Source organism: Phalangium opilio, unplaced genomic scaffold, assembly GCF_054372755.1.
Source record: "Phalangium opilio isolate 3A_F unplaced genomic scaffold, DU_Popi_V2 ptg000042l_1, whole genome shotgun sequence".
NCBI lineage: Eukaryota > Metazoa > Arthropoda > Arachnida > Opiliones > Phalangiidae > Phalangium > Phalangium opilio.
The window spans coordinates 7402374-7428376 of NW_028324166.1; the positions used below are offsets into that span (position 1 = coordinate 7402374).

At 34.0% G+C, this 26003-nt stretch overlaps 2 protein-coding genes across 2 annotated transcripts; both read left to right on the forward strand.

The window, feature by feature from the left end:
- The first annotated feature begins 9826 nt into the window (after nucleotides 1–9826).
- LOC149678805 (cytochrome P450 4V2-like) lies at nucleotides 9827–10662 on the forward strand. Its single transcript, XM_089837205.1, has 3 exons — nucleotides 9827–10026; nucleotides 10096–10181; nucleotides 10482–10662. The coding sequence occupies exons 1-3, from the start codon at nucleotides 9937–9939 to the stop codon at nucleotides 10660–10662; spliced, it is 357 nt and encodes a 118-aa protein (XP_089693331.1). The 5' UTR covers nucleotides 9827–9936.
- A 358-nt stretch (nucleotides 10663–11020) lies between these two features.
- LOC149678806 (cytochrome P450 4C1-like) lies at nucleotides 11021–24609 on the forward strand. The gene is made up of 8 exons (XM_089835939.1): nucleotides 11021–11078; nucleotides 11142–11211; nucleotides 21203–21326; nucleotides 21396–21551; nucleotides 21610–21783; nucleotides 21864–21930; nucleotides 23548–23707; nucleotides 23768–24609. The coding sequence occupies exons 1-8, from the start codon at nucleotides 11021–11023 to the stop codon at nucleotides 23853–23855; spliced, it is 897 nt and encodes a 298-aa protein (XP_089692065.1). The 3' UTR covers nucleotides 23856–24609.
- The last annotated feature ends 1394 nt before the right edge of the window (nucleotides 24610–26003 follow it).

Genomic DNA, 26003 nt, shown 5'->3' on the forward strand with positions numbered 1-26003 from the left:
ATTTCGGTACTAAACTAGTCTTTCCTATATTGGTTCTAGGAGCTTTCCTATTGGGTTTAGGAGATAATTCTGCCCTTCTATATCATACTAACTAAACTATTTTACGGCAGAAACTATACAAAAAGTATCTTGGCTTGAATTCGTAACCGATTAAATTAAATAGTAATAAAAAAAAATTTCTTAAAAATTTAGTACTTAAGATTACTATTGTAGTTGCTCCTTTCAGTCTTGGTCGTCCGGATTAGTTATTCAAAGTTCAATTGTTCACTTGCACGAAGTGCGGATGAACTGTTCAAAAGTTCGTGCTCACAAAGGGAGGATGAAATGTTCAAAAGTTCATTCCCACGAGAAACGTAGATCTTCTATCCTGGATAATTCGTCAGGAAGGTCTAGAAGTCTTCTTTCTTTTGATTGAATTTGAAACGTCGGGTAGTTGAAACTTTGGAGTTCTTGGCTTTCGGCTTAACTATACGTGATGCGTTCCACGAGGATTTTTGGCGGGAAACTCGGATCTTCCTGGGGTTTGTCGTCAACGAGGGTTGGATTTTCCAGGGTTGGTTTTCGCCGTCTTCTTCTCGGTGGTTTTGGCTCGTACGTTATTTGCGAATTCACCGTGATATCTTTTAATTACTTGGGTGCATGGGCAAGCTGCTCTGCTACTGAATTACACAAAGCATGCCCGGCGCCTCCACCAATTTTGTAGCGCGGAGTTTAGGGCTTTGGAGTTTGGGGACGGTTAAAGCCGGTCGCGTACAAAATAACTTCAACTTTAAGTAACATTTAAAATAATATAACTTTATTTACATGAAGTTTAATAATGTGAGAAACATCTTTTCATAGAACCTCCTGGTTCCGCGGGTAAAGAGAATCTGCCTTTTTGGGCTCCTTCTTTTGGGGACTCAAAAGAGTTGTTATCTTTCATCTTTTGAAAGGGGATTCACCCCTTTCCTTATGGAAAGTTTTTAGGAGAGGACCGTAGGTATTTTTAACGGGGGAGGGCTAAAGCTAGAAGCCTCGACCTTGGTCCTCTCTCGTGGCAGGGCGATCTCAGCGATCTTTTAAGATAGGATATTTCGTACTATCAAAAGTAAATCATTGAAACATATGAAGTACGAAACTTGGGCGTCACACAAGGTGGAGGCCCGCGAGGGGGAAGCCCTCACATGATCGCGGTTCCCGTATGAGCGGATAATTTGGTTTGGTTAAAGTTGATTATTTGAACTCAATAGTATTAGGTCAGGTCAGGTTGGGTTGGGTTGGGATTTTAAGGGGTTTTTTTTTCGTTTGGTTTGAGTTAGGTTAGTTATATTTTGGAAATAGTGTAACAATGTTACGCCTTTTCCAAAATATTGTTGTTTATCTTCATTGACTTTCCAACTAATAATATGCCTTTTCCAAGAAAATATGTCACATTACCAATGTTACGCCTTTTCCAAAATATTGCGTTTATCTTTACTGACTTCCCAAATAATAATATGCCTTTTATAAAAAAAATAGGTCACATTACTGATTAAATTATCACTGAATAAACTAACATAAAAAACCAACGAACATAACTGTATTGTTAAGAAATGCTCAAAACTCAAGACAAACACTGCTATTTCCCAAAATAGCAACCGCTATTTCTAAAACAGCAGCTGCTATTTCTTGAAGAGCAGTTTTGATTAACGCCGCTGTTTTTTGGAATCGCGGTTGCTATTTCGAGAACTGCTCTTCCGAGAATTGCTGATACGAGTTACAGCCCCCGAGAGGTACGGGCCCAGGGAAAATGGACCAAATTGCCCCCCTCTCTCGACGGCCCAGAAGATGTTGAAGCTTTTCCGTGGCCTATCGCGAGGGAAACAAAACTTAAACCTCCGATTATATTTTACTTTCATCATGCTTAGTGAGAAAAGGGGAAAACAAGGGACTGAGAGCACATTAAGAGAAGGCTAAAGTTTAAAAACTACTACTCTTCATCACTTTTTGAATTTTACTGTTTAAGCTCTAGTTGAAGATAAATTTATTTTTAAGTTTTATATTTATATTTTTACAACCATTATCCACTAGAATAAACCAAGGTCGAGGCCCGACCGGGCCCACGAGAGGGAAAAAGGACCGAACTGCCCCCTCTCTCGACGGCCCTGTGCATTATAACGACATACTCCCCTCTCATTTTAGGGATCGGCTTGGGGGCCCTTTTTAAAACGGTGGCAGATGGCTGTGCAGCTTGCCAGTCCGCCCCTGTAAAGGAGACATTCCATAGAGGTTATAAATAGCAAACTTCCCTTTTGATTTTTGTTTAAATTCATATTTTGACCCCTATAAAAGTTTGTGAAAATTTATGAACAAGATTGAATATTGTGTTGAATATTAAAATTTGGATTAGAATCTATTTTGACTCTCAATTGACCCATACAATCAAACGCGGTCACTTTTGATTCAGAAATTTTATAAACCCCTCGTTTCCGTTAAAAGGCCTTAACTCTCCACAACTGACTGCATTCTAACATCTTGTGAAAAGAGGTAGGTGTTTGTCTCATCTTCACCCCTCTAGTAAGACGTCGAACACGCCACCCCACCCCCATAAACAACAAATGAAGAAAGGCGATTAAAGGCTTATAGAATCTATGCAACAATGAATATTTATCTGCTATACCCCGTTTAACCTCTGGGTAAGATTTGGGTGAGGCGTAGATAAAGACTACATTGGTCCAGTGGTGGAAGTTTTTTTCCCAAGTTTGAACCAACGCTGTTTGAACAGGAGGCTCATAGCCGTGCCAGCCGTGACTGTTGACAACCGTCGACCCCAGGTCTACTCGTTCAGTGTACCCGAGAGCACACGCAAAGAGAATTTGTTGACATTAGGGTTCGGCACTCATAGATTGAGCGAGTGACGGTGCAGGTTGCCAGCTACGTCAATGTCACGTGGTTTCTAAGTTAAAATACATTAAGCATGACGTCAAGGGTGACAGTTTCTACATCTCTTTCCCTTTAATACAAGCAGGAAGGTTCAAAAATGGCTAGTTGAAGATTACAAGTTGAACAAACTTATGTATTCCATACGGATATATATTCATGGTTGTATTGGTTTTAATGAACAGGATTACAATGGTGATAGTTTAGAAATTATTTTTCATACCTGGATAAAGCCCAATGTTAGCACCTTCATTCTTCAGACGAACTATGAGAATTCTGACATTAACCTAAAATCAAATATTGATAGAGTTACTCTTGGGCTTTAGTTTTGAGAGTGAGCAGCGAGGCTTTAGTAACATATTTCGTAGAGTTTGTTTATAACTCGTGACAAAACTGACCGTAGAGCTGAGAGGTTGGTATAAACAAATGTCAAGCTGTGTGTACAAAAAGGTAACTTTCACTTCTAGCAATTTGTGATTAACATTTTCATTGGCAAAGTCTTGTAGTAACATTACAAATGACAAAATGAATATCAAATATTGTGTTAAATTTTATAAAGAAAACTCGAAAAAATATCAGATTATATTAGATAGATCAGAAGTAAAATGAGACTAGATGTACTGGGCTAACCAAATTCTTCACTTGGCGAAAGTGAATATTCTTGATAACACACAAACGGTAGGCCCTCTCGTAGCGGTTTCTGAATTTTCCCTCCAAAACGTGAGACGCCCGCGGCGGTAGACGGCTGAACTAGATTCAAGCACCCCCGTCCGTTTTCCGCGGCTTTAGGTTGATGGGAACTATCTTAAACTAAAACGTACCTGAAGCCCGAATATTTTCATAGAAATAACATAAGTAACATAGGGAAAATAAGTATGACACGTCACTTTATCGTAATGGTAATGTTCTCAAAAATTTACGGTTTTCTTTCATATGATAGATACGTGCTTTGGGTGAAAAAGTAAAATTACCAAGTTTCGAACCACTACGAAAACGCATTACTTCTTAGAGTTTAAACAGACTAAGGGTTGCTTCAACGATAGGTTTGAAGATTAAAAGCTGGTCGGCGAAAATTATGTTTTACCGGAAACTCACATCAATTAACGTTTTGACTGATCGAGTGGCACACTTATTGTTGTATGTCAGGTATGGTAACAGAACTAAGCACGCATGGACTGAGTTGTGCAACTAAGCTTACTTAATACTTGAAACGGAGCGCTTTTAAACTAATGATAAATTGTTTCTATCACGAAATTAACAAACACCAAATTCTATACTCAATTTACAACTTTGAAGCAAAATATATCCCATAAAAGAGGGAGTTTTTAATGGTAGAATACTGCCCTTTTCAAGATTGAAAATATTAGAAACGATTAAAGGTTTGTTTAGACTTTACGTGCGAAATAAAGTATCTTTTAGCGTGCTCAAAAGTTAGGTGTTCTATTTCACATGAAACTCCACTCTCCTCAAAATGGTACTCAATTTAACTATGTGAGAATTACGACAGGAGGGCATTAATATTTCATCATTGGCTAAGGGTAAAATAGACTTTGTGATGATTAAAAAAATCTATAATTTTACCAATTTGACGAAATAGAAGATTTATTTCGGTTTTTCTTTCAAAAATATGGTTCGGTCCTACTAGGGACAAAGGCATGATGATTAAGGAAAACGTAGTATAGGCCAACTATCAGTCGTGAAGCGCCGGTGTTTTCCTAGTGGTATAATACAAGAAAATATAATTAAACATTATTAAATCTACATACATTTCTCCAAACGTGCAATGCAAATTTACATTATGCTTTTGCTGTACGAGAAATATTTTATAACCTTGAACTTTAAAGTGCATTTAATTCGAGTGGTTGGTCATTCACGAAATCCCGTACGCTACCCGCGAAATCCAACTTAAGAAACCCGAAATCAATAACAAAATCAGAAATCCGGAATGAAATCAAACGTATTTTAGCTCATTGCAAAATTCCGTAAAAAATTTGAAATCAGTTACGAAATCAAAATATCAGGAACCAAATCACAAAATTAATAAAGAAATCACAAAATTAATAAAGAAATCAAAAAATTAATAAAAAAAATCAAAAAATTAATAAAAAAAATCCCAAAATTAGTAAAAAAATCACAAAATTAATAAATAAATCACAAAATTAATAAATAAATCACAAAATTAATAAAAAAATCACAAAATTATTAAATCACAAAATTAATAAAGAGATTGTAACGTTACAAGTCTCTCTACGAGCGCGATTTTAAGTAGCGAATGTAGGAAATGTTAAAAAAGTGACACTTCGTTTTGAGGGTAGAAATAGAACTGATATTTTATTATTCGGAACAACAGAATCCCCCAAGTCAACCCTGTCATAAAGCCATTCGGAGAGAGTTTCTTCACATCTCTCCGCTAAGTCATCAAGTCATAAATTTAAGGAGATTCGTGGAAATGCCAATTAGTGCCTAATGGCATCCTAGCCCGGAAGGTCAGGGCTACGAGGACCACCCCAGCTAAGATGATATTAGGACACCCTAAAGACATAGAGGGTTGGAGAGTATGGAGACGCGCGGCTTTTAGCCCCTATACGGCGAGTGAAGTAACCGGCCGTTACAAAATCACAAAATCAGAAGCGAAATCACAAAATCAGCAAAGAAATCGCGAAATCCGTTACAAAATTCAAGAAATCCAAAATAAAAAATCATAAAATCCGACGAAATCAAGTGAAATATTGCAAAATCCGTTGATATCACGGAGAAAATCGCAAAATCTGACGAAATCACGGAGAAAATCGCAAAATCCGATGAAATCCTTTGGATTTCGAAATCCCGTACACTTTTTCCAAATTAATTCAAATGGCATCATATTTATAAACCGGTTCTAGTCATTCCTTGATCACTACGAACAATTTTCGGAATGAGATATTTTTGGGAAGAGAAAGCTACATTATTATTCAACGCTTTCATGAAACCGAAGCTACATATTGGTCTAGTTTGAACTTCGGACTGTTATAAAATCAATATAACGCCAAACAATCACAAAAATATCTATGACATATATATTTTTCACTTTAGAAAAGAAATATCAGTTTACTTGCGAACCTATATTAAATACGGGACTATGTTTTTTATTCCATACTACTGCCTATTAACATATTTGTTACGTTTCCTGAAAACGGAACTGTAGATAAACCGAACTAGAGCGCCGCCTTCAAGTAAAGATATTGCGATGTTTTTATAAACCATGTAAATTTGTAAAGCCTTCAAAACAAACTACAATTGTTTATTCAAACAGCATTTCAATTTAAAAGTGACCCTCTTTCGTATGAAAACGTGGGATTGCTATGCGATCCATTGCAAAAGTGTAAACCTGTCTTTATATATGTATTTGAGAAACATTGATATTAAACGCTGGGACAGAAGAAATGATTCAACTTAAATGAAGGGTGAACTGTATACAGTTACTCAGATCAGGGTTGGCAACTACCTATCCAGTCCGGTTTAAACCACCTGGTTTAATCCGGATTAATCCACTTAAAAAAATCCACCTAAAATATCCGGCTTAATTATGAATGGGGAAAAATCAATTTTGTGCCATATAAATAATTAAAATACAACCAGAAACAAGGCAAAAATACATGTAGCGACAACTAAAGATTATTTATTATGAATGACAAAACTAATAGTTATGTTACCGGTTACTGTCCAGTTAGGCAGGACGTTACGCGATTGGCCGGAGGACCTTCTTTAAAATTATCCTTAAAATCTGAACCTAATTTGAATTTTAAAATCATTCTGAGATATTTCCTGGATGTTTCACTATGCAGACTGGTCTTATAATTAGTAGAAGAATCGATAAAAAATCACTTGATTTTCTACTTCACCCTCCCTTTAAACTGTGGGCAATACGTTTAACATTATTTCGATTACAGCAGTCTATTGCATTACATATCTATTATTCACGTTATCAATCCTGCAACACAATATGGTAGGAAACATACTATTTTCAGTGGAATAATACTATCCCATAGAAGCTATTGGCCACTAATACCGAAGCCACCCTGTATACTTAATATAATAGAGATTTCCCTCCCTATCAATCACAGTTTGGGCGGAAACAGCAACCGCTGTTTTGGGAAATTGCGCTGTATTGAGAAACGCGGAAACAGCAACCGAGATTTTGCTTCCACTTGGTTTTGCAAACCGCTGTTTTGGGAACCGCTTTATTCCAAAACGCTCTTTTGAAAACCGCTCAACTACCCGTGAACCGGCATTTATACGTGCATGTATAAATCCCGCCCACTAGCCTTTGCCAAGCCAAACCCGGAATTTATAAGGAAAGTCCCCTTGTAAGGGATCCATTTCGTGAAAACATTTTATCAGTTAAACTAGCAGACTATATTGGAATCGGGGCTAGGGGTCGGGGAGTGCCCCAAAACTAAAATAAGACCTAAACAGAAGTACTTTGCCTTCAAAAAAACCTAAAATAACTCGTGTTTTTAAAAAATCCGGATAAATCCAATAAAATCCGGTTTAATCCAATAAAAACCACTGGTCTGGATTTTATTCAAATTATCCGGATTTTTGCCAACCCTGACTCAGATAAATAAATATGACCATTTTAGTTTTCGTGGTAAAACCATACAACTAATATGGTTACATTTTTTAATTCCTATGACTTAATTATAGCGTGAATATTTCGAAAAAAGGGGAGTCTGTACTCCGTTACCCCATTATATACTTCTACCCCCATTTATATGGGGTAGGAGAACAGTAACAGTTGACAAAGACTAAGCATATTTATCTTAAGTGGGCAAGCAACTCCTCACTATTTTGTGGTTTTTAAAAATGCATAGCTTGGCAACCCTGTTATTGCACCGCGTTTCGGTTATTGGTTTCGTTACTTATGAGGATAGGGTCCAGCTATGTTTATGATTCTCTCTATCGTCTCCGCTAGCCTCGTTTTGCATCTTTTTGAAGTGGAAATTCAAATAATTGAACGAAATGACAAATCGCGTCTTTTTTTGGAAAGGTGGGAACACGTGTTGCATCACTCCGGCTTTGAAATAGTAACGTTTACCAGACGAAATGCTTTCAGTGTACAAACGACATAAATTTGTTTTGTATGTTTATTCGCACTGAACGTCTGGCAACCAGGCTCTATCAAAGCCCTAGTTTTCCTTTATTCTCAGGGGAAATGGGGGAAGGAAATATTCGCAATATACAGGGTGTTTTTGAAAAGTCTGGCCAAATTTAAGTAGCGTGTTCTTGGAGTCACTCCGAGTGAAAAATTCCAAAGATCCATGTACCTAAATTACGCCATTTCAGAGTTATGAGCTTTCAAAAGTAGCCCCAAAATCAACAAAATTGTGAAACTTGAATTATGGCTTGTTCATCTTGTTTTCGATAAAACGCTCAAAGAAATGAGACTAAAAGTTTGGAAACAGAAGGGGGCGATTGTGTGTAGAAGTGTGCTGTCGCTAAGAAACATGTTTACATTTCATTAACACAGGTTGTTTTAATGGTCATTAACACAGGTACTTTTAATTGTTATTACCACAGGTACCCTTAATGTTTATTACCACAGGTACATTTAATTCTTATTAACACAGGTACATTTAATTCTTATTAACACAGGTACATTTAATTCTTATTAACACAGGTACATTTAATTCTTATTAACACAGGTACATTTAATTCTTATTAACACAGGTACATTTAATTCTTATTAACACAGGTACATTTAATTCTTATTAACACAGGTACATTTAATTCTTATTAACACAGGTTGTCCATCAAACAACAATCATGTCTCTGAGGATATTACTTTTCGTGTTTAAAGTGGTTCATAAATTGGTGGCATTTATATCGTTTCTAATTAAAAGTGTTCCATCATCGCGGATTTCGGATTCCTACCGAAATTAGAGCTTGAAGTCAGTCTTCGCCTTGGGTCACGTCCGATTTCAAAAGCTCTTTCCACCCGTTAAAGAAATCAGCTCTACAACTTGAAAGTATAGAGTTATTTCAGTGGGGGAAAAATTTCGTCTGCTACGAAAATTGGGCCTGCCTTTGAGTGTAGAGGGCGGCCATTTTGTGAGGGTTTCTCTATGGGCAAATAGCATTGGTGACGTAGCCATTACCCCCTCTGAAATAGCTCTATAGCGTTTTTATAATGTTTAAATGAGTGAAAAAAAGTTCTTTTCGAGAGTAATGCCTGTAGGAATTTAAAGATAGATTACGATTTTCAAAATGAGGCGTGACTATCCAGTTAAATAAAATAAGCATTGAAATTCACATTCTAATTAGATAACGTAAAACAAGTTTGGAAACCAAAATAAACCTCTCCGAGTCGAGATGAAGGCTATTTACCCACTTAAGAGGTTTATCTTAAATAATTGAATAAATTTAATAGATATTATTTTAATCGTCAGTAATTAACCTTAGTTCCAGTTAAATTGTTTTAAAAAACTTTATTCGTAAAATCATTTTAAACATAGCTATTGTTGACATTTGAATTCAAGCGTGTGCCTCTTTGAGAATTTGTGGAAATTAAGGTGTGTATAAGGCGATTGATTCACAGTAAATGATAAGAAAAGCCGCAATTGAGTGAACCTTTGGTGGAAGCCATGCCATTGGGATGCTAGACGTTTCTCTTAACCAGTCGATAGACTCGTACTTCTTAACCCTAACGATGAAAATGGAGTAGAAACCAATATTGGTTTCTGAGAACTGCGACCGCGGTTCGGATATTGGGAATAAGATTGTTCCGATTTGCTAACTGCGAACGTGGTGACAGGCAAACACACGGACACGTCCAGTGTAATACCTCTCCGTGACATCATCGTCACTCTAACATGCTAAGGATTTTCAAAACAAGGGTTTCGTCGTGTACCGTTACACGTAGAATTTCGTGATTTGTAATAGTAGGAGTTAATTTTGGATTGCTAATAGCATTTAGAACTTGGTTTTACGGGCCCACGCATTAAGTCTGTTTATCTATAATTAAAGATATTTCAACTTTTAAATTTGCTGGAAACCTTTATGGGAATGTCTTCGATATTTCGTCAAGGACTTTTTGATTTTACTATATTTAAAAAACACGTAATATTAGTTGATCCAGATTCAATTAAGGTAAGACTTGTGGCGAAAAATTTGGGACAAAACCGGCTAACTCTCGCGGAATTATCCACTTATTTCAAGGTGGTACTAAGCAGTAGCAAAGAAATCAACAAATCTGTATTTTACAAGATATTTCACATATTTTTAGGAAATGGCTTAGTAACGAGGTAAGAGTAAAAAACATTAATGTTCTAATGATCAGGCAAATTTTAAAATAAAGCAAGTTAATAGTTTCGGAAATTACATACAGAGAAAACAACATACAGCGACTAGGCCGTCATTGGGGTACTCTTCTCCCTCTCGCCAAGAAGCACCACTAGAGACAGTGCGAATTAGTTAGCGACCCACTTGTTGTAAACTCGGGTTCCATGTGACGAGAGAGGGAGAACACTCCAATGGTGGCCCCACCCCTTTGTGTTGGTTTTTCTGTATGTAATGTTTGAAATGGTCTATTGGTGAATTTTTAGCAATGGAAAATTTTGGAAGAAACAGAGGAAATTGCTGAATCCGATGTTTCATCTCCACAGCATCAAGGAGTTCGTTCCCATGATGAACAAACACGTCAAAACGATGATCTCTCAATTTCATGAAGACATTTCTAAATCTGATTCCAAGATTTTAGATATATCGGAGTCAATTGAAAAGTGAGCGTTCTACATAATTGCGGGTAAATTGAGAGACATTTGATACCCAATAGAAGTATGGCATAAGACATACAGCCATTAAATTACAACCTCGACGTATTTTAGTTTCCTGACGCGGCGTAAACATTGACTTTATAATTCTGAAAAGGACTAGCGCCAAGTAATTTTTCCGTATCTAGGGTTATAGGTAACGTTAGGTTAGATTAGTGTTAGGGTTAGGGGTACGTTGGATTAGTGTTTTTTTTGGTTAGGCATAAGCAGGTTTGTTTCCTTTTCAATGCGAATTTTATGAAAATGAACCCGCACATTTGTCGATATAAGGTCTATTTTGATACTGTCCAAGTTTAAAGGAATTCGGTTAAATGGGAATTGGTCCAATCGGACTTACTCCATTGGGATATTTGGTCCAGTGGGATAGGAGCCAGTTTTGCACGTGGAGCTTTCCTTAAAACTAAAGACAACTCTGATTTTTTGTTCTTATAGAAGCTGTTTCTGACGTAGATTATCAAAGTAACAACTATTTTGGAGACTTCTTTTTCAAAGCCATTAAAAGGTATCAAATGGAAAACTTAATTGATTTTGTCACAAACTCAATTCCATTATAGTAGATTTAACTCACTCGCCTCAGCAATCCCCATTTTAACTATTATATTTAGTGTTTTTCCATGACTTTAATTAGCGTATGTAAGATCAATGTGAGAGGAAGGTCGAACGTAGCAAATGGACCCGTTACAAAAGCGGATACCACTTTAAGAGCCTTGCGCCCCAGTATCGCGTAATTGTTGTAGAGTTAAGACAGCCCATCCGGTATGTGGATCCAAAGGCATTACATGAGGCTTCAAAGTTACCAGTCCGCTAAAGTCTTTTCATATGAAAGCATATGATGATAACAAAGCGGATGTGCCCTTATATTTTGGGCTTTAAAAATAGATACGGTAGAAAATAAGTTACAAATTTTAGTGTGTAGCAAGAAAAACTATTGCAAGAAACATCAGTTACCAAGAGTAAACATAGTTTACAGACTAGGAGGATTCATACCATTTACACAAGGAGGCCTGGCTTTAGACTCGTCCATTGAGTCAAGCCTCGCGGGTCTCTCCCATAACGGTGGAACGAATTCTACACTACACCGCGGCCACAGGTCTCTTCAAGGCCCGAGTATGAGGGTGCACAATATGCCTCTGGCATCGGTGCTAGCAAAAATCAGGAATACATAGATTTAGTACTTGGAATCTATAAGAGGCCATAGACCCCATACAAATATCTGATTGACCGTGAGGGGAAGCGCCAAAAACTTTTAAACCACTTGCTCCTCCTTCCTCGCGTCTCATTGGTTATGCGAATGTGTGGGACAGATCGAGATCATGACCTTTTAAGCTGTCGTCTGCATCAGTTTCGGCTCCGAAATGGTCGGAAAGTGCGAGAACTTGGAATAGTTTGACGTTAACGACGTTTGTGAGGCGGAAATTTCTCTAACTGTAACTAAAGTCGACGATTTAGAAGTTAATGTAGCTCGAAATTCAGTATTGAAAACGAATGCTAAAATAATTTCGAGAAAAGATGACGTTACATCCCCTTAAACCCTAAGCCTTTGCATAGGGATACTGATGTTTTGTTTTTGTATAACTTTGGTGAAGAGTGGAAGGAAATAAATTTTTACTCCACCCTGTGAGAATAGTAATATCAAGTTTTTAACGGAAAGCGAGTCTCGCCTTTTTTTTAGAAACGTAATCCTTGGTCTACTTGTTCAGACGACGCATCATGTTTACATTCGGGTTCACCGCGCATAAGTCGCGGGAGTCGCGGCGCAGGTCGCAAAATACGTCAAATAAAGTATGCATGACGTCAACGGTGACGGTTTCTACACCGCCTCCCCTTTCAGTCAGACACCCAGGCCCATAAAATGGCCTCTTATGGATTCCAAGTAGTAAATCTATGTATTCCTGCAAAAATAAATAGGGGAAAGTGTCGGACTCTCTCCCTCGTCTGTGACATGCATTTGGAGGGGTGAATGCATACTCGTGAAATCTGTTTCATCCCCCTCGCCTATTCACCACGTACCTAAGATAATTTGTGATATTGCGCGTGAAGAAATAATGCAGATTTATTTTACATTAGCCGCTTTTGACTGAGGCTAACCGTGACTGCAGTTTATCGCCATAATTTAATTTGATGTAGTACAGTCGCGGAAATAAGTTTCGGATCATTTTCAATCGACGATATTTTCATGATGGATCGTCGTATCGCAAAATTTTTGACATTATTAGTTAAGTGTGAATGTCAAGAATAGGTCAACACCTTGTTTTTGAAAATCAGAAAATTATTGCGCTCGTGACTACTAAAAAACCAAAAAATCACTTTTCGACCAATCAAAATCCTCGCGTCACGTGACATTTTTTAGATGCATCACATAGCTCGCGTCATTTGGAAACGAACCCTTTTTGAAATTTTAAAATCGGTTCAGCCGTTCATAAGTTATGGCGTAAAATGTGACTGGTTTTTGGTCACAAATTAAGCCTAACGTCCAAAAGATTGTTTAAGAAAAGCCAATGAAGCCAAAGGCGGGTAATGTTATTTCAATGGAAAAAGGAAAACACAAAAAAAAATTGCTTTTGAAAAATATTATAAAATTGAGTAACTAAAATAAAAATTTATTAATTAAAATAAAAATTGATTAATTAAAATTAAAACTCATTGAATCAAATTAAAATTGATTAAATAAAATTAAAATTGATAAAATCAAATTAAAATTGATAAAATCAAATTAAAATTGATAAAATCAAATTAAAATTGACTCATTCAAATTAAAATTGACTCATTCAAATTAAAATTGACTCATTCAAATTAAAATTGATTAAATCAAATTAAAATTGATTAAATCAAATTAAGATTAATTAAATCAAATTAAAATTGATTAAACCAAATTAAAATTGATTAAACCAAATTAAAATTGATTAAATCAAATTAAAATTGATTAAACCAAATTAAAATTGATTAAATCAAATTAAAATTGATTAAATCAAATTAAAATTGATTAAATCAAATTAAAATTGATTAAACCAAATTATAATTGATTAATCCAAATTAAAATTGATTAAATCAAATTCAAATTGATTAAATCAAATTCAAATTGATTAAATCAAATTCAAATTGATTAAACCAAATTAAAATTGATTAAATCAAATTAAAATTGATTAAATCATATTAAAATTGATTAAATCAAATTAAAATTGACTCATTCAAATTAAAATTGATTAAATCAAATTAAAATTGATTAAATCAAATTAAAATTGACTCATTCAAATTAAAATTGATTAAATCAAATTAAAATTGATGATTTAATCAAATTAAAATTGATGATTTAATCAAATTAAAATTGATTAAATCAAATTAAAATTGATGATTTAATCAAATTAAAATTGATTAAATCAAATTAAAATTGATTAAATCAAATTAAAATTGACTCATTCAAATTAAAATTGATTAAAGCAAATTAAAATTGATGATTAAATCAAATTAAAATTGATGATTAAATCAAATTAAAATTGATTAAATCAAATTAAAATTGATAAAATCAAATTAAAATTGATAAAATCAAATTAAAATTGATTAAATCAAATTAGAATTGATTAAATCAAATTAAAATTGATTAAATCAAATTAAAATTGATTAAATCAAATTAAAATTGATTAAATCAAATTAAAATTGATTAAATCAAATTAAAATTGATTAAATCAAATTAAAATTGATTAAATCAAATTAAAATTGATTAAATCAAATTAAAATTGATTAAATCAAATTAAAATTGATTAAATCAAATTAAAATTGATTAAATCAAATTAAAATTGATTAAATCAAATCAAAATTGATTAAATCAAATTAAAATTGATTCAACAAATTAAAATTGATTCAATCAAATTAAAATTGATTCCATCAAATTAAAATTGATTAGATCAAATTGAAATTGATTAATTTATAGTAAAATTAAAATTTATTCAATCAAATTGAAATTGATTAATTTAAAGTAAAATTAAAATTGATTCAATCAAATTGAAATTTTTTAGATCAAATTCAAATTGATTAATTTAAAGTAAAATTAAAATTTATCAACTCAAATTCAAATTGATTAATTTAAAGTAAAATTAAAATTTATCAACTCAAATTCAAATTGATTAATTTAAAGTAAAATTAAAATTTATCAACTCAAATTCAAATTGATTAATTAAAATTAAAACTGGTTGATTAAAATTCAGTTATTTTTAATAAGATTTTTTGAAAATAAAATTCATAAATAATTAATAAAATTCATAAATAATATTTAAAATTCATAAATAATAATTAAAATTCAATATTAATAATTTTAAATTTAATAATAATAATTAAAATTCAATATTAATATTAATAATAATTAAAATTCAAGAATTCAATTCAATCCAATTAAAATTTTATTAACTCTATACAACAACATGCTTTCGCACTTGTTTAATTAAAATTTATTGCAATTCGACTATTTATCCGCTCTAATGGGAGTATGAGCTTTGTTTATGACTAATTATTTGTTTCAAATACTTGTGCTATACCTCAAATTTGTATTCTACGTAAAATTGAATAGGTTTATTTGTGAGGCATGTGAATTAACCCCAGTAGCACATGGGCTCCACAGTACAGTCTTTTAACAGTCCGTGTGTTCGCTAGGTGTCCTAAAAACCCGGGACTGATAATACACGTAAACACAAGCCGAAAAGCAATAATGTAAACAGTCCATTATTATTACTAATTTTATAAGTCGGTTGACAGTCTTCCGAATGCTCTAAATTTAGCCTGTTTTTCTTACTCTAGATTATATTAAATCAGGCGCGACCAAGTTTTAGTCTTGTTTTGAAACATTCCGCCGGCTTCACTATATTAAGTCTCGGATTTTCAGTTTTAGTCTGGTTATGAGACGGTCCGCCGGCTTCTCTATATTAAGCCTCGCATTTTCAGTTTTAGTCTGTTTATGAGACAGTCCGCTGGTTTTACTATATCAAATCTCGCCTTTTCAGTCTAAGTTTGGTTATGAGACAGTCCGCCGGCTTTAATTGTATCTATATCATGTCAACGTTTGACTTCTTCAATTTGTTCCGTTTTTCATCCTAAACTTCTGTTATTTTATTTAAATGATAAACGTTTATGGAAATGTGTGGTTTCCTTTAATGCCAATGGATAGCGGTATGCTCGTCAAGTGATCACGACTCCCACACTCTTCGTGAACGGCCCAAAGTGTTGGATTTCGGTTGAAATAAAGGTTTAGAAAATCCAAATAATAACGAAACTTACTCTCCACTAAAGTTCCACGATTCTGTTGATGTAAAATTTGAACTACAAGCAAAACTTTCTTTAAAAATCCATTGTATCTCAACAACTAACTGTAACATGTTAATTTACCCAGATTTAAATATAAATTTAACTTTATAAGCATGATTTTACAATAATATCAAAGAAAATGTTACGGAATATGGCTAATTTCATCTTTCCCTTATATTTTGATAAGCCTTCACTCTAAGAAATGGAAGTGTTAAAAACGTGTTAAAACGGTGTAAACACCGTAAAAACACCCAAAAGAGAGTTTTATTACCTTGACTTTTTAGGGGCCAATTTAAAGTGTAAATTCGGTGTAAAATAACACTATTAAAACACCATTCGAAATTGAACATGAAAAATTATAATACTGCGGGTTTCTTAAATAAGGTCTTTCATTTTCTTTAATGTTTTAATATTAAAGTCAATACAAACAGTAAAAAATTATTGAAAAACGTGATTGTTAAACCTTTTTTAAAGATGATATTCATGAAAGAAAACAGTTTTATCCTTTAAATAAAATTAACAAAGAAATTGGTAATCTGGCGGTGTTGTACCTTCGTAAAACTATGCTAAACGTGTTAGGCGACACACTTACAGGTGTTAAGCGATACTCTTAGAAAACGAGACTAGGTTAGGTACTGGCCTCACAGTAGGGCCAGCTTGAGAAGCCAAAGTGGAACACTTGCGTTTGTGACATGTTTTATCATTATTTTGAGAAAAATTAGAGTACTAAATGGATTTTTTCTTGTAAAATCTGTAGTGGAAATTAGATTAAACGCGCTTCTGGTGCTCGAAAAACTATTAGTGAAAAGAGATTATTAAATTTATCAAGAACGTCTATATCTACTGCTTGAATATTATAGCCTCCAAAACTAATTTAATACCCAATGCATTTGTACAAATTAAAAACTTTCTGCCGTTTTCAGAAGTTTATGAACCCGTAAATATGACTTTATATGCAACAACCCTCGCTTAAAGAGGTATGGTTCTGCATGCTTGCTGCATGTGAGATCTTTCCTCCCTACAGGTGATGAAGTTCTCTCAAGATGGAACCCTGCTATGAATATAGCATTAATTGCTAATAATACTGCGGAATTGCGGATAATCAAAATTTAATTAAACAGGAAAACCATACTCGATATTTGAGTTATGCCTCATGAGTGGTCAAAATGTCTACTATAAAGTTAAACGTCATCGGTTTTGCTCTTAAGTCTAGGAAAAGTACTGGAATTTCTACTACTATCCTACCAAAAAATCTCCCACTCTTAAAGGTGTGAAGCGACACTCTGCCGCACCCTTTAAGGAGTTGCACAACACTAATATGAGAGTAAAAATTCACTTTCAGTGCGATATAAGAGTTCAAAAGGTGTTAAACTGCACCTCTGTTGCACAATTTTATACTTATCTTTGCCACCAATTGCTCAAATAAGTGTTATTAAACCCTTTCAGGGGTGTAAATGAACACCTGTAACGGTGTCAAATTTGGACCCATATAAACTACTTTTAAAGGTGTTAAAGCACACCCCATTTTCTTAGAGTGTTCAAATCGTTTGAAAATATAACTCTTTGCTACTCCATATTAACGGAGATTAAATAGCAATGAACACTTTCGTTACGTGCAGTAATTTGAAGCTATTTACCACTTTTCGAAAGTCGCCAAAAGTGCGGGAGTTCGGTCGAATGGGGCCTCCGAATTAATTTTTCGATCGATGGCCGATATCGTGTCCATTCGCCGCCGATATCGTGTCCATTCCCCAGCCGATATCGTGTCCATTCGCCAGCCGATATCGTGTCAATTAGCCAGCCGTTATGTTGTCCATCCGCAAGCCGATTTTGCGTCTATTCACCTTGCGATTTCATAACCGTTTACCAGTTGATTTCGTGTCCATCCGCTTGCCGATTTTCTGACCGTTTGCTTGCAAATTTCGTGTCCTCTAGACTACCAATTTCGTGTCCACTAGACTTGAGTCCATTCGCCAGCGGATTTTCTGACCATTTGATTGCATATTTCTTGTTCATTCGCTTACCGATTTTGTATCCATTAAGTGCATTTTGCAATCAACCGTAGTAAACGTTGGGATAGCAGGACACTTATCTGGGCGGACATTTCGCACTATAGGGTAGGGTCTAAAGTCACAAACCAGACGATCCAAAAAACCGTCCAGCTAGTTAAAATTCGTACTGTCCCCGCAGTTGATTTTTGTTGCAGGGGAGGCTTTTGTGCCCCTTCATTGCTGAAAACAAAATTAGTCTCTTTCATTTCGATGTGAGAATCCTTTGATAAAATGAAAGACTGATTCAGGTATTGTAATTTTCAGTTATAAAATACACACTCTAGGAAAAGGAAGTGTTAAAAACGTGTTAAATGAGTGTAATTTAAGAAAACACTTTTTATACACCGTAAAAACACCCAAAAGCGTTGGCCTTGAGTTTTTGTGGCCAATTGAAAGTGTAAAATATAAAAATTTTAAAACACCGTTTTGAAATTAAAAATGGAAAAATTACACTATTTTGCGAATTTCTTAAATAACGTCTTTCATTTCCATTAATGTTTGAATATTAGAGTAAAAAATTATTTGTTAAACTTATATTTTAAGATGATATTCATGAAAGAATATATTTTTATCCTTTAAATTAAATTAACAAAGAAATTCGTAATACCTTTATAAAACACTGCTAAACGTGTTAGGCGACACACTGAAACGTGTAAGATGACACTCTTAAAAGCCTTTTATGAGGGCTATAGCGCCCCCATAAAAGGCACTTTAATTTTTATCATAGAATGAAATTTTAATGTCATTCGTGAATTTCTATTATCATTCATGAATTTCTATTATCATTCAAGAATTTCTATTATCATTCATGAATTTCTATTATCGTTCATGAATTTCTATTGTCATTCATGAATTTCTATTATCATTCATGAATTTCTATTATTATTCATGGATATCTATTTTTCCGCGAATTAATTCAAAAATTTTAATTTTTATTCATGAATTTCTATTTTTCCGCGAATAAAATTCAAAAATTTTAATTTTTATTCATGAAATTCAATTTTTAACATGATTTTTAATTATCATTCCTGAATTTTAATTTTTTATTCATTTTAAAGATTTTTCTGCGAATTTTAATTTTTACACATGAGTTTCCATTTTTATTCATGAATTCTAATTATTATTAATCAATTTTAATTTGATTGAATCAATTTTAATTTGATTGAATCAATTTTAGTTTGATTTAGTCAATTTTAATTGGATTTAGTCAATTTTAATTGGATTTCGTCAATTTTAATTGTATTTAGTAAATTTTAATTGGATTTAGTCAATTTTAATTTGATTTAATGAATTTTATTTTGTATGCGTCTATTTTAATTTGATTTAATCAATTTTAATTTGATTTAATCAATTTTAATTTGATTTAATCAATTTTAATTTGATTTAATCAATTTTAATTTGATTTAATCAATTTTAATTTGATTTAATCAATTTTAATTTGATTTAATCAATTTTAATTTGATTTAATCAATTTTAATTTGATTTAATCAATTTTAATTTGATTTAATCAATTTTAATTTGATTTAATCAATTTTAATTTGATTTAATCAATTTTAATTTGATTTAATCAATTTTAATTTGATTTAATCAATTTTAATTTGGATTAATCAATTATAATTTGGTTTAATCAATTTTAATTTGATTTAATCAATTTTAATTTGATTTAATCAATTTTAATTTGATTTAATCAATTTTAATTTGGTTTAATCAATTTTAATTTGGTTTAATCAATTTTAATTTGATTTAATCAATTTTAATTTGGTTTAATCAATTTTAATTTGGTTTAATCAATTTTAATTTGATTTAATCAATCTTAATTTGATTTAATCAATTTTAATTTGAATGAGTCAATTTTAATTTGAATGAGTCAATTTTAGTTTGAATGAGTCAATTTTAATTTGAATGAGTCAATTTTAATTTGATTTTATCAATTTTAATTTGATTTTATCAATTTTAATTTGATTCAATGAGTTTTAATTTTAATTAATCAATTTTTATTTTAATTAATAAATTTTTATTTTAGTTACTCAATTTTATAATATTTTTCAAAAGCAATTTTTTTTGTGTTTTCCTTTTTCCATTGAAATAACATTACCCGCCTTTGGCTTCATTGGCTTTTCTTAAACAATCTTTTGGACGTTAGGCTTAATTTGTGACCAAAATCCAGTCACATTTTACGCCATAACTTATGAACGGCTGATCCGATTTTAAAATTTCAAAAAGGGTTCGTTTCCAAATGACGCGAGCTATGTCATGCATCTAAAAAATGTCACGTGACGCGAGGATTTTGATTGGTCGAAAAGTGATTTTTTGGTTTTTTAGTAGTCACGAGCGCAATAATTTTCTGATTTTCAAAAACAAGGTGTTGACCTATTCTTGACATTCACACTTAACTAATAATGTCAAAAATTTTGCGATACGACGATCCATCATGAAAATTTCGTCGATTGAAAATGATCCGAAACTTATTTCCGCGACTGTACATGATTGTGTTAATTTAGTTTGCTAATAATGATGTTATTTACTAATATTAAAACGTTTTATCTTATAATGACAACCCAGGGCCTAAATTTAAACGAAAATCTAAAGGATTTTAACAATGAGTTTTTTTTTTAATTAAATGATGATTTCAAGAACATCCGCGGCATTTTTAATGTAATTTCGGCGTGCTAACGTTTTAAACAAACTTTAACCTCGTTCAAACGCGAACATAACATTAAGGAAAAAAGAACAGAGGTTGTGACTCTTCCTTGAGATACGCCTATGCCAAATTCTCCCGTTTGGTGGCGGATGAGCGTTATTTTCGGGAAGAATGACATCATCAACTACAAATCTGATTGGCTGATACCATTTTAAACACCTCTGGCGCGCTTGAGCGTCTCGAAATGCATGTCAAGCAAAGGCAAAGGCAGGAAAATATGGCAGTCCCACACTTTCCCCTATTTAGTTTTGGTGCTAGGACGTGAGCTCCCCTCTCCCCAATAATAATAACACATGAAGCCTGGCCTCCCTGTGTAAATGGTATGAATCTTACTAGTCTGAAATCTCTGTATTTGAACCAGCTAGTCAAATATATTTTTAAGTCGGGAAAAGTTCGATAGTTCAAAGCGTAATATTACTATAACTTAAATTAAATTTTATTAATATTAGATGCGAAGAAAGTTTCAGTTACCGGTTAATTCGACCATGGTTGATATCAGAGAAATTATTCAAATTGACAGCAAAGGGAAAAGAAACCGTAAATGCAGTTGAAGTATTAGACGAGACTTTCCAAGTAAGTATATAAACACTTTTTGAAATTGGGACTTGACACATTCCGAACAAACCACCAACTCATTCGCAGACGGAGTTAACGAAAATGAAGGCGAATATGAAAGAGCCCGACGATAACGTTCGAAGCGTAAACTTTATGGATATCATTCTACAAATGCTCGAGAAAAACCCCCAATTGATGAGTGATAAACAATTTCGAGACGAAGCTTTTACTATAATTGGAGGGGTAATAAACAACAACACGGTTTTAAATGTAAAAATGTTATAATAAATGACTTCCACAGGGTTTCGACACCAGCGCTACCGTTACAACATTTACCCTGTACATGATTGGTCTTTACCCGGAGATTCAAGAAAAGGTCTACCAAGAGTTGACTTCCGTCTGTGGAACAGACATCGAAAGAGACATCGAATACGCCGATTTAAAACACTTGACCTACCTCGAAAACGTCACGAAGGTGAATTAATGTTTAATAGCTAAAGCAACAGTATTACAAGTTTTACCATATTAATTGAAAGCCAACTTAACCCTTTGCAGGAATCGCTAAGGCTGTGTCCTCCAGTTCCGTTTATTACTCGCGAGCTCACTCAAGACGTACAAATAGGTTCGTTTTAATCTTACTAATTTCTTTCTTAATAGAATTAACATTAATAATTTACTATTTTCCCAAGTGTCATTGCAAATAAATGTAATTAAAATTATCCTTCTCTATTGGTTCTAAGTCTAAAATTTAGAACAGAGCATTTAGCTTTAATCCACTCTCATTTATATTTCAAAATATCTCGATAAACTAATACCAGGGATCCATGTAATTTTCGAAGCATGAATGGAGAACAGAGTAAGAACAGAGTGATCTGGGCGCGCGTGAAATTCCACTTTCCCCTTCTCCATCATAATCATATAATCATAACGTAGTTTAAGTGAGCCAATAAGATAATTTAAAATTTTCGTTACGTGTTGAAGGGAGGGGCTCTATACTGGGTTATGAGTCGGACTAAAGTAAAGGCTAGCCGTTGTCCATTCCTGCTTCTAAAATTAAAAAATGGATCCCTGCTAATACCATTAACAATTTTAGGCGAAAAAACTGTTAAAAAGGGTGTAACGGGGACGGGGGTTATGAAATAAGAGGTAGGTCATAGCGACAGAGGTAAAAAGGAACTACGTATTTTTCGCCGTCCAAGTCAGCAACGTCATCATAACGTAGGTTAAGTTAGCCAATAAGATACTTATTTTCGTTACGTGTTGAAGGGAGGGGCTCTATACTGGGTTATGAGTCGGACTGAAGTAAAGGCTAGCCGTTGTCCATTCCTGCTTCTAAAATTAAATGGATCCCTGCTAATACCATTAACAATTTAAAGGTATGTCCGCACTAGGCCAAAAACTGCGCTAAGTTCGCTGCGTTCGCTACGCTCGCCAATCACGCCGAGAAAACCAGCTGTTCGCACTTCCAAATTTTCCGCGCTCAGCGTACTCGACGAATAGAAGCTGGCGAGAGAGAGAACGAAGTTGAAAATGTTGAACTTTTTGCGTCGATCTCGCCAGCGTAGGCGACGCACAACCAATCCACGACCTTTTCTTTGTCACGTGGGATAAGTTCTGTGAATAGAGCGAAGTAATGGCGGGAAATTGCAGTAGAGTGAAGCGTTTAGCTCATGCGAATAAATTAATTATTTCATTGCTATTAATTCGAAAACAAAAGAAAAGGGACCATATAAAACGTATTTGGTTTAGAGAAGTTTTCCAGGACAGAAAAAAGATGGGGATTTTTATAATCCCACATCCAAAATGAGATATTATTACGAACGATACGGGGATAAACTCTTCGTTGAGCATTTGCATTAATATCAATTCTAGTTTCGTTGTCCGACAGCATAACGAGAAAAATTCCAAATAGCAGCCAAACCAAGATTCAACATGCAATTAATTCAGACTTCTATAGTGAATAAAAACCGATGCAGCTCTTTAAATATGACGTCCGTAAAACGATGGACGCTGATTGGTTGTGCGTCGCCTACGCCGGCGAGATCGACGCAAAAAGTTGAACATTTTCAACTTCGTTCTCTCTCTCGCCAGCTTCGTCGAGTACGCTGAGCGCGGAAAATTTGGAAGTGCGAACAGCTGGTTTTCTCGGCGTGATTGGCGAGCGCAGCGAACGCAGCGAACTTAGCGCAGTTTTTGGCCTAGTGCGGACATACCTTTAGGCGAAAAAATTGTTAAAAAGGATGTGACGTGCGGCATCTTGATTCAAGTCGTTCATCACGATCCCAGACATTTTACCAATCCAGAAGTATTCCACCCCGACAGATTCAATCCGGAGAACAGCGAAGGAAGACACCCATTTGCCTACATCCCATTTGCAGCCGGTCCCCGCAATTTCATCGGTTCGTCAACATATTTCTCTCTATCATTAATAACTTCATTTAATTTCAACTGTTTTTCAGAACAAGCATTCGCCACGCTGGAACTGAAAGTATTTTTAGCGAACCTACTTCGCCATTTCCGAATCACTTCACTATTACCGAGAGATAAAGTTGTTCCTGGTTATGATGTTGTCTCAAAAATACATAAAATGCCTCTCCATTTCGAGCCCAGAAACCAGAATAATTGAAAACATTTATGTATTGTACTAGCTGTTACCCGCGGCGTCGCTCGCGTGTAATGAGAACTTCCATCAAAATGATTCAAAGAATGAGTAGATTTTACTGATGACTAAAATTTTTGTAGCAACCTTGGAGCGAATTCACTCGGCGTTGCCCGTCAGCCCGTCGGGACATTTTTTATTACTTTTCACGTGGACATTATTCCATAAAGAAGGGTTTTTTAATTTTTGGCCGCCATTTAAAAAGATGGCAACAAATCGAATCCTAAAGATCATTCAGCCCGTCTAGAGGGTAAAGGAAACCCGTGTACTTAATATCTGTGAAATCGGTTGAAACACGCGGACTTTGTTGCATAGAGAAGAGTTTTAACATTTCTGGGCGCCATTTTCTAAGATGGCGGCGGATTGGAAAAATCTTTCTTAGTACGTGCCTACTACTAATGAGTAACCTTCCTTCAAATTTTCAGACTTCTAGAGCGAGCGGTTTGGGCTGGGCGTTGATTATCAGTCAGTCAGTCAGTCAGGACTTTGATTTATATAGATATAGATTTCACTTGTTGAAGTAACAAAGGCTAAAAGTCTGCATTGTCGAAGTAGATCCACGCTAAATCATTAATTAATGCCATATAATTTTCATCATCCTGAACTATAATGCTGTTAACTAAAATAAACGATACCATTTCATGATTTCTCAGAATTATTGTATAATAAACACCGCATTTTAATAATAAGAAGAAAGGAGCTCAGATTGGGACTGTCCGTTAGTTACTGGTATTTATTGTAGATGGCAGTTGTATTAGGTTTTCAATACAAAAGTGAGTATTATTTGACTGAAAGAAACTAAGATGAACAGGTCAAAATTGTCACAAATCCAGGAGTGATTTGCACATGACAAAACATATTTCCATTCCAAGGTTGACTTGTTGAATGATATTTTTTAATATATAATTTAACTTTTACAATAATTATTTTAACGGAAAGGTCCACCTTTAGTAAAAAAAGCTTTTTTGAATAAGTGGTACTACACGAAAATAATTTGACTATATTCAATTATTTCTAACATACCAAATAACCCATTCAGCTTAGCGCCATTTTACCAATAACTTAAAGAGACTATGATGTCTTACGAGATATCGATTGTATTCGCTAACACTTTGTCCAATGGCAGGAAAGGAGCCAACAGCTTTCACTCTCCAGACTAATATTTGTGAAAATTTGAAATGTAATGTCACAAAAGTTTTTGGGAAATGGAACATCATTCGCGGCAAATTCTGGACAATATTTGCGTAAAAACCTAAAAATATATACTGATTGAGTTTTTTATTGCTCAAAATGTTATTCAAACAATTGAACAATATTTTGCATTCGAATATCTATAATATTGAAAACTGAAATTCAAAAGAAATCAAAAATTACGGGCCGAGAATTACCGTACTTAATGTTATAACGTTACTTATTGTAGTACTATCAAGTTCACTGTGTCCTGGATGTACTTTGATAAAAAAGGCTTTATTACATTAAAACAAAAGAAAAATACAAACAAATTTAAAATGAAACCTAATTTAAAATTATTTACTAAATGAATCTGAAAATGAAATTAAAAAACGCCAGTTTATCATTTAATTGTAAGACATCTTATAGCGTGCCAAAGCCCTTCTTGCCATTTCCACTGCACATTTTGCCAGTTCACCAGGGAAAATCAATTTGACAGCAGTCATTACGTCTCGGCTGGTCAAAGTCGATGTATTATTAAGGCGAGACAAATCGGCTGCTTCCTTGGCTATTTTCGTGAACATATCGTTCATTAAGTCGTCCATTACCGCCATACCAGAATTTGCAATGGACAATTCTGGGTGGACTTCCTTCAATACTTTAAAGACGTAGACTGTGAAGTTCTCTTTTCTTCGCAAGTTCCTCTGCCTCTTCTCCCTCATACGTCTCGTGTTCTTCGAAACTCTTAAAAAATGAAAGAAAGAAATTATATTTAAACTGTTTATAGAAGTTTCGATTCCTAATCTCTAAAATACACGCCTGTCCTAAAAATCCATGTATATAAGAATAATCCAGATATACAAAAA